The following is a 10,129-nucleotide window of genomic DNA, read 5'->3' on the forward strand; positions in this document are numbered from 1 at the left end:
CTTCTCCTCGCGCATAAACATCACCGCTGCGCTCGATTAATTTTGGAATTGATTTGCCGCCATAAATAAAGGACTCCTTGAGTGAGTTCTTGTTCATGCTATCAGACTCAGGAATAAGGACTTTTAAAATACAAATGAAATCAAAACTAACCACTATGATTTTGTTAGCTCGCATTGCTAGTTTTGTGGTGAACATTCATCTGTGCATGTCATTTAGTGAAAAAATATTTTACCCTTGTAATCTGAAAATTCACTTCCTGTTTGATTTCAGTTAAATTCTCAGATTAGGTTTGTCTGAGGTCTAGGGTGTGGCTAACATACTTAACCCCACCCCTCCAACTGTCAACAAACAGAAATGGTGAGGAGGAGGTCTTTCTGAATGAAATGCCATACTTTACTACATCCAATCAGCTGGCAGTACAAAAAACAAGCCACAGCCACTGTTTACACCTTTAATATTCATTTTTCTAGGAACTGCGTCATAATATGAAAAAAAAAAAAACTGTCGCAGCTTCCGGTTCATGCAGACTTTAATGCTGGTTATTTTATTAATTGAAAACCATACAATGTAGCCTGTCCATTCGGATTCATAAGTCATAAATGACTCTCATGAGTCGGCTCTTTTTAGTGAATAAAAAGCAAACACAATGCATGCATTCCAATTCACAAATAAAAAAAAACTCTTATAAGATGGTTCTTTTATTTCATCTTCATATATCTTTTTTCAATTAGTGAAACAAAATAAGTTATGAGTAACAGTAAAGTTAATTTTAAGACTATTACAATTATGTCAACCAACCAGTAGTGCAATCAAATAGGACTGACAAATTTACTTCGAGTCGTCACTGCACTCAAAAAGAATGACCTTTTGTTGCTTGTTCAAACTGCATGTTTAAAATGAGTTGAAACAACACAATTTTTAAGGTTCGTTTTGTGGACAACTTAATTGTTTTATGTTCAATCCACTTTTCACTTTCAATCCAAATTTGTAAAAATGTTATGATTTATGTTGGGAAACATGAAGGAATTGTGTAGAGCCCAACATTTTTTACAGTGTGAATCAACGGCTACACTCTCTGTAATCCATGCTATTCCTATGAACATTTAATTAGATTTTTCAAATAATAATTGACTCCATTTTAGCATGGAATAATCAGACCCTCGATACTTCACTTTTCAGATAGCCGCATCTTTGGAGGAGCAGGCTTTTACAGAGGCATGGGGTCACAAAGCAAAGGCTACCTTCAGTGAATCTCTAATGGACACCTTCACCAATCCTGACCTGAAGAAGATCATCAAAAAGATCAATGTCCTGGAAGCCGCCAATCTCCCAACCACAGAGAGAGAGCGGGTGAGTTTCAGCGCTGAAGCTGCGCATGAAGAGCTCTTGATGATGTGTTTTGACATCTCTCTTTGTTTTCTCAGTACAACACTATTCTGAGCCAGATGGACAGCATCTACTCCACTGCAAAGGTGTGTCCCTCTCCAGAGGAATGCTGGTCTTTGGAGCCTGGTGAGAAACGCTCCCAACTAACTTTGTTAATGTGTCATCAAGGGTCAAAGTGAATGTGAAAATGCACACGCACATAAAAAAGGAAATGCATGTACAAGTGCTTGCAATGCAGCAACTGAATTGAGTTTGATGCTTGAAACTTCATGCATGAACTACGCATGTAATCAAGTTACTCGATATTTGACTTGTGCATACAAATTCATCAAAAACAATAAATGAATTCTGATTCACAAATAAATAACTACTTATAAGCATATTTTTATAAGTCAGAAAAATACATTGTACAAGTGCTTGCAATGCAGTTAAAGAATTACGTTTTAGATAAGTTTGATGCTTGAAACTGCATAAAATATATGAAGCTACTGTATATTTGATTTAAAGGGATCAAACCGAAGAAAATGGTAACAATTCAAAAGCGGCAGTGAAACTTTTTCAAGTTTATTTATAACGTTACTATTGAGACTATATTCAGAACAACTTTATGCGTACCCAGCAGTCAACATGACGTCAGATTGACCTTGTACCCCAACATCATGGGAACGTTGCGTTCTGTTTGGAAATAAAAATCAGGTTTACATCAGAACCCAAGGTCAGGCCGACATCAATGTCCAATGTTCAACCTAAAATCAACGTCTAATGATATTACAGCTTCATGTTGTGTGGGTGTTACCACTATGACGTCTAGCAGATGTTGGGTTTTGGTTCCCATACCTGATGAATAAATGTCAGTATTTGACGTCAATATGATGTTGGTTTAAGATATTGGCTCGACATTGGATTTTGGTCACTTTCCATCACAACCTAAAATCAACAACAACAAAAAAAAAAAAATCGACGCCAGCTGACGTCGTTATTAGACATCAAAATAATGTCGTCCTTAGACGCTGGCTCGATATTGAATTTTGGTCACCTGATGTCACGACTTAAATCTAACCTAATATTATTGTTCGATTTTGTCTAATTGCCGGCAGCTAGCTTTCTGCAAAGCAGGGTTGCGCCTGGTCAGTACCTGGATGCGAGACCACATGGGAAAGCTAGGTTACTGCCGAAAGTGGTGTTAGTGAGGTCAGCAGGGGGTGCTCAACTTGTGGTCTGTGTCGGTCCTAACGCCCCAATATAGTGAAGGGGACTCTATACTTCTCAGTGAGCGCTATCTTTTGGATGAGACGTTAAACCGAGGTCCCGACTCTCTGTGGTAGTTAAAAATCCCAGCATGTGCTTTGAAAAGGGTAGGGGTTTAATCTGGCCAAATTTCCCCAGTGTGTAAAGCGCTTTAAGTGTCCAGAAAGTGCTATATAAATATAAGGAATTATTATTATTTAAAAAAAAAAAAATGAGGTTGTGTGCCTGCTACTGTAGATATGTTGCTTTAATAAAACAGTTAAAAAGAAGGTATTATTACAATAAATATGGTAATAAAACAAATATGGACAAGACCTGATTTAACTTCAGCTCAACATTTTACAGCCGATTTAGTACAGACCACTAAATTTGACTGTTACCTCATAATGAATACTAAATATCTGCATTTGTTTTGAGTCAGTCTGCATATTTATTAAATCATTTATTGTAGATTCGCTTTGACTGGATTATTTAAATCACTGAAAGTTGACTTGAAAACAACTGTAGTCAAATCGATCACTGTAAAAAGCGATTAGTTGACTTTACTTTAGGTAAACTCATTACCTTATAATTATTAAGTAAACAAACTATGTGCATAATTATGAAAGTTGGCATGGCAATTATGAAATGGCCCAGTCAATCAACTTGTTGCTTTTAAGACAATGGTTTTACTCACTTAGTAAATTAGCTAATCGTTTTTTTTTTTTTTTACAGTGTAGTCCACTAATTATTGTTTAGTGCATCCATGAATTAAACACCATTATCAAGCCTTTGACAAGGTGACGAGTTCTCAAATTTAAAATGACTTTGCTGTGCTACATTTATGAATTATAGTGAGTGATGTACAGAAAAAGCATAACATTTTGTCTTGGAAAGCAGTGTAGTAAATGTTTGCTAATGCAAATAAAAATGTACAGTAGTGAGGTAAAAAATACTATCCATTACTGCTTATCATTTGTCAAACATACTATGCATTTGAAGCATTTATCTCATCGTAAAAACTGAAGAGTGCACCACTGTATCTGTGTCACATGCAACAGTTTTGCATTAGCTAATGAGATAATTCATATCATATTCAGAATCCAAAAAATCTGCTGAATGCTGCTTTGGGTGAAGACACACGTTTGTCATTAACTGGAACACTCCACTTCTTTTGACAAATCCTGTAGAGTTAAACAAAGTTGCACCTTTTTAAAATCTATTTAGCAGATCTCCGGGTCTGGCAGGAACACTTTTAGGTTAGCTTAGCATATATAACTGTTATTATATATCTTGGCATCACGCAGTGCCTGAAAATTAGCTAATTTTCATAAATACGATAAATAGCTACATTTTCATCCACCTATTTTTATGTGCATTTTGGATATCGGTTGATGGAATCAGGAAGTGAAGACTATGTTCTGTTTGACTTGTTTGCTTTATTCGCACATCTTTTATGCGATATTCCACTTTTGCACAAAGTTAATTAGCATTTTTGAATGGAAACATAGCTAGTATGACCACCTGTTTGTAGGCTGTTAGCTGATTTTCAGGTGCTGTGCAATATCATTAAATCATGCTTAATATCATTATATCATGGCATGGTTGCAAAATGTATTATTACACCAGAATGCCATGAAAAATAGCTATTTCCATATTCTGAATTAAATACACAATAGAACTAAAGTGTCAAGCTTTAAATAGAGTGAGGGATGTTAATGGTCCAATCTGATTCAATGATCTATGCTAAGCTAAGCTAAATGTGCTCCGGCCAGAGCCGGAGATGAGCTGAAAGGATTCCAAAATGGTAAAAACTCAACTGTTTAACTCTAGAGGAGCCTATTTTATTTATTTATTTTTTGAGGTAAGTGTTCATTTAAGCTTAAAGTGTAATTTGTCTGTTGCGCACAAAATCTGCAAAGGCATGCAGTGATTTTTATCCACTAAAGCTGCAAATGTGTCAGTCTCTGTCATTCAAAAAGATGCGAAGACTGTGCACGAGAAGGAGCAGAACATGGAAAAACAAGTATGCAAGGCTTGGAAAAACAAGTATACCCGGCTTTTAGTTCTAACAGTGTCTCATTCATGCAACCATGCTTGCTTCTAACTGCAACGGATGTGAACTGTTTGCCATCTCTAAATGCACATGCTCCAAAAAAAAAAAAAAAAAAGCTACAAACAAACGGCAGTAAATGCACAACACTACATTTTAACAACATTCAAGACCTCCGCCTCATGGATCTAATGATATGATCGAAAACTAAAGCCAAAGTGTTTAGTATCTAATGTGTTCCTAAAAGCTTCCATTCAAAGCTTTTTTTTTCTGAGAAACTGCACAGTTTAAGCCTGTGTGAGTCACAAAAATCCAGAACACAACTCTAAACAAACACCCTAATCTAAAACTAAACAGTTTGAATTGGTTTAGTCGCATTAAAGTGGCTTTTCCAAATATAACCTTTCATGTAGTGTCTGCTAAAGGTATTTGTGAAGGTAAAAGGTCTGTAAAGTTTCAAGATCAAAGTTAACAAATAATCAGGGTGTAGGTTTCATCAAGTCACATTTAAGACTTTTTAAGACTGTTATAAATGAAATTTCAGACTTATAGGGCAAAAAATATTTTTCTGATGGCAAGCGGAAAAGATTTTAAATAATATTTTAAATAATGTGTAAAAACAAGCATTAATTTTAGTTATATACATGCACTTTTTTCAGCATTACTTTTCTTTTAAAAAGATAAAGTTTTTAAAACGCTAATAAACTAAATGTATGCACAACAGTGTGTCCATGTCACACTGAGGAAGGCATTGTGCTGAAACGTTTGTGCTTTTTAAATCACCCAAAGAATCTAAAAATAAAAAATATAAACAGTACGAAGCAATTACTCAATGAGTTGCAAATCATTACCTTTGTAAATAATAGCATGTCAGCATCCTCATCATTTTTTTTAGATGGATTGTAGGTTGGACTGATTAGGGAGCTTTTTTTATGGACTGGAAAATTAAGACCTGTTTAAAATTATTTAAGATCTAGAACGCCATATTTTAGCAAATTTAAGACTTTTTAATTCAAATTTTTCTGCACAAAATGTATGTTCATAACAAGTTTCAAAATGCCAGCATAAGGTCTTTTTAACAAATTTGACTTTAACCTTCAATCTCTTGACACTTTATTCTGCATTTACACACTCATTGTATTTTTAGAGCTCAAGGAAATCATGGCTACCTCAAGAAGCTATAAGAGGCTACTGTATGCCTGGGAAGGCTGGCACAATTCCTCAGGCGTCCCTCTTAAATCCCTTTACCCCGAGTTTGTGGAGCTCAGCAACAATGCATCTCGAATGGACGGTGAGTAATTTCTTTTTAACCTGTAATCCACTTAACTCAATAGTAACAGTTCTTAACCCCAGTGAGTAGCATGTACAAATTAGGTATGGTTGGACTGAAGAGCTTTACTACGGTCTAAATGTAATGCTAAACACCTTTTTAAAGTTATAGATGCTGAAGTAATGAGAAAGAAAAATTGTACTGATACTTAAATATTTGTTTTATCATATACAAACACATCAAATCTTGTAATAACCTAGAAAAAAAAATGTCTTGAACACCAAACATCTCATGAGTTTATAATTTAAATTTGATGAAGATAGCATGTAAAATGCAATTTTTGCTAAAAGGTTCCTGTATCTATATCTGTGTATTTCTCTCTCACTGTTAAAAGCACTTTCTCAAAAACGACCTTCCCAAACTAAAACAGCAACAGTTGCTTAATAATTTGGTCTACAGTCAGTTTATGTATCGTTGGAAAGAAGACACTTTGATTAGAGAGAGAAGAAGAAATGAACGATCTGACATTCTGTTTTTCTTATTGTCCTCCTCAGGCTTTGAAGACACAGGCGAGTACTGGCGCTCCTGGTACGAGTCTTCAACCTTCAAGCAAGACCTAGAGAACCTGTTTAAACAGCTGGAACCTCTCTACCAAAACCTGCATGCTTTTGTCCGCCGAAAGCTTTACGAGTACTATGGTCCGAAATATATCAACCTTAAAGGTCCCATCCCTGCCCATCTATTGGGTAAGTCTTTTAATATTGTTAAAGCATTATGTACAGTATATGCATTTACGCAGGACCAGGTTTGTGTGGGTTTATTCAGAGCGCTCCAGTTTCCCCCACAGAGCAAGAGATATGTGGTACTGGGGAATTGGATAAACTAAATTGATCAGAGTGTATGAGTGTGACTGAGTGTGTACGGATGTTTCCCAGAGATGGGTTGCAGCTGGAAGGGCATCCACTGCATAAAACATATGCTGGATAAGTTGGCGGTTCATTCCGCTGTGGCGACTCCGGATTAATAAAGGGACTAAGCTGAAAAGAAAATATATGAATGAATGTTCGTAATGTGTGAATGGGAGAGTGTGTGGGTATTTCTCAGCACTGAGGGTTGAACTCTGGATTGCAGCTGGAAGGGCATCCGTCGATTAAACATATGATGGAGTAATTGGTGGTTCATTCCCAATGAATGGGCCCCATGATATCCGGGATGTTCATTCAGCTTTCTTTCTTCAGTCAAAAATAAATAAATGTTTTTGAAAACACACTACAGTACATAATGGGATGAATGCCCGATCAAGTGAAACAATCTGTCCTTTTGTAATTGTAACATTAAAAAAAAAAATAATAAAAATAAAAATAATAATACTAATAATAATAACAATAATGCAAGTCCATGCAAAGACTAAGTCACATGTCCTTCACAAAACCATGGTGAAATGATGATGTTGGATGATTTTAAAGGTGGAGGAGAAAATTAGGTGGAGATTTTTTTTCCAACATGATATCTTTCCCAACATGATTACATAATGTGTGAAGTTCTGGACATGCATCATAAAGCCAGTGGAAGCATTAAGAATTTGTGATTTAAAAAGTATTTAAATATACATTTGTATTAATTTTGAAAGAATATCAGCTCTTTCACAAGACAAAACCCTGATTCCTTGCTTAAGCCCATTAAAGTTTCCTATAAGGAGAAAAATCCTGAACAGTTTTCCTCAAAAACCTTAATTTCTTTTCTACTAAAGAAAGAAAGAAAAATGAGATGAGTAAATACTCACAAAAAAAGTTATCTAAACCTTTACACAGATGCAGACATGATTCCATGCTAAGTTTACATTGTTTAGATTTTATGTTATTTTATTAGCAGATGCTATTATCTGCGGTGACCTAAAATAGAAAGGCACAAGCACCTCAACTGTTTTACTATATTTTGATAGATTTTTTTTTTATCCAAAGTTGGCATTTACCTTTTGATGCACCGTGTATTTGTTTTTAAGATATGTGGCTTTGCATTTGCTTGTCTGCATGCTAACAGTGTCGTGTTTGGTTCCCGGTAGGCAACATGTGGTCACAAACATGGAACAACATCTACAACATGATGATCCCTTTCCCTAACAAACCCAATGTGGATGTGACCAACACCATGATTGCTAAAGTAAGCTAACAGAACTGTCTCTCAGTGAATGAATAACATGTTGAGCGCTGCAGAGAGTGATTGAAGTGGTTTGTGCCCATAGGGTTATAATGCCACGCACATGTTCCGGGTGGCAGAGGAGTTTTTCACTTCTCTGGGTTTGCTGGAAATGCCTCCTGAGTTTTGGGACAAGGCCATGCTGGAGAAACCCACTGATGGAAGGGAGGTGGTGTGCCATGCTTCCGCCTGGGACTTTTACAACCGTAAAGACTTCAGGTACACAAATCATACCATTGTATAGTAACTCAAATTGTGGCATTGTAGAAGTAATGCATTTTAGATGATGGTGTTTTTTTTTTTTGATGTTTGTGTATTCACTGTGAGCTATAGAACGGCTGAACAATTAATCAAATGTGATTTTTCATAGATATTTTGGCAGTAAAGCCGGCTCTGTAATCAGTAGTAAATCTTCAGAACATGCTTTCAGATGGAGCAGCAGTTTAGTGATAAGCTATGCAAGAAATTATGGACTATTAAAAGGGATAGTTTACACAAGAAGAACACATTTAATAATATATTTTTACTCCAAACTCATCTCATAACTTTAGTTGAATGTTTGAAATAAATTATTGTGAGATGATCCCATAGTTTTTTTTTTATAAGTTGTATTGTAACGAGGAGGCTGACACGGAGGGATCCATTATGCAGTATTTATTAGTCACAGTCAAACACAAACATCCAATACGCACTAAAGTGCGAACACACATCAACAGTAATCAATAATGGTCTTGGGGCTGGCGGCTGACAGACACAGAGTGATTTACCAGGCATAGATCAGTGGCAGGCGGAGTGGTTCAGAATCCGTTAGACAGGCTTGGGTCGAGGGCAGGCAGCGTGGTTCAGAGTCCGTGTATAAAGCAAGGGTCGTGGGCAGGCAGAAGGCAACTCAGAGTCAGAAACAGTCCGGGGATATACTCAGAAGATCAGACAGGAAAGAACACTCAGTAATGCTGGCCGGGGCTAAACAAGACTTCGCAACGAACTGGTGTTTGAGTGTGGCTTATATAGGAAGCGTGGGTCGTTAACTAGATTCAGTTCAGGTGTGTGCACAATCAGTTTAGATGGATGATGTAATGCTTAAAAGTCCGGGGATGGTGACCTCTGCTGGCCAGTGAGGAGAATGACTGGGACCAAGTCGGTAACATGTATAAAAAAAAAACAAATTGAAAAGTCTTTTTTGGTTCTCCGTTAAGTGCAATTTGGCTTCTGTTTCAGCCCAGAATTCTTTTTAATTAATAAATAATAATGTAAAAATAAATAAATAAATACCTCAATGTTTCATTTTTATTTTGTACTGAATTTAATCTGTTTCATGGAATCAATGGCTTGCTTAGTTTTAAAACACTAGGCACGGATTGAAGAATTATTTTCATATAAAAAAAGTTACACATCCACAGCAGGGCTGATCGATTAATCAAAGGAGATTTTTCATGCACATTTTGGCAGTAAAGCCGGCTCTGTAATCAGCAGTAAATCTCAAGCACATGCTTTGAGATGGAGCAGCATTTACTAGACAGAGCTATATTTGAGTAAGAAGCTACGCACAAAATTATGGATAATTTAAAGGGATAGTTCACCTCACCTCATAACTTAAGCCGAATGTTTGAAATAAATCATAGTGAGATGAATCCACAGTTTTGTTTTTATTAAATCACGTTGACTCAGTAAGAGCAGTAAAATCCTCTGCTCTGTTTGATTTCCCATGTCTCTTATTTGTTGCATATTTGCAGTTTTTGCATGAGACCGCCCTCTGTACTTCAGAGATTTACTAGTGATCACAGAGTATTGTTTCCCTGACAAGACATGTATGAGAATCTTGGTAAAAAGTCAGCCCTGTAATCAGCAGTTAATCTCCAGCACATACTTTCAGATGAAGCAGCATTTACTAGACAGAGCTATGGTTCAGTGATAAGCTATGCAAGACATTATGAACGATTTAAAGGGATAGTTCACACCCCCCTGGTTTAAGGTCCTTTGCCGATCCCTCCTTTAT

General features: G+C 36.3%; 1 protein-coding gene across 1 annotated transcript in view; it reads left to right on the plus strand.

Moving 5' to 3' along the window:
- The window catches only part of ace (angiotensin I converting enzyme (peptidyl-dipeptidase A) 1), a 56,419-nt gene that overhangs the window by 19,089 nt on the left and 27,201 nt on the right, over nt 1–10,129 (plus strand). The window contains exons 3-8 of the mRNA XM_056469949.1: nt 1,181–1,351; nt 1,426–1,513; nt 5,815–5,958; nt 6,492–6,683; nt 8,000–8,097; nt 8,180–8,352. Coding sequence (XP_056325924.1) covers nt 1,181–1,351; nt 1,426–1,513; nt 5,815–5,958; nt 6,492–6,683; nt 8,000–8,097; nt 8,180–8,352 — 866 coding nt within the window. The remainder of the gene's footprint in view (nt 1–1,180; nt 1,352–1,425; nt 1,514–5,814; nt 5,959–6,491; nt 6,684–7,999; nt 8,098–8,179; nt 8,353–10,129) is intronic.

This window comes from Danio aesculapii, chromosome 12 (assembly GCF_903798145.1).
Source record: "Danio aesculapii chromosome 12, fDanAes4.1, whole genome shotgun sequence".
Taxonomy (NCBI): domain Eukaryota; kingdom Metazoa; phylum Chordata; class Actinopteri; order Cypriniformes; family Danionidae; genus Danio; species Danio aesculapii.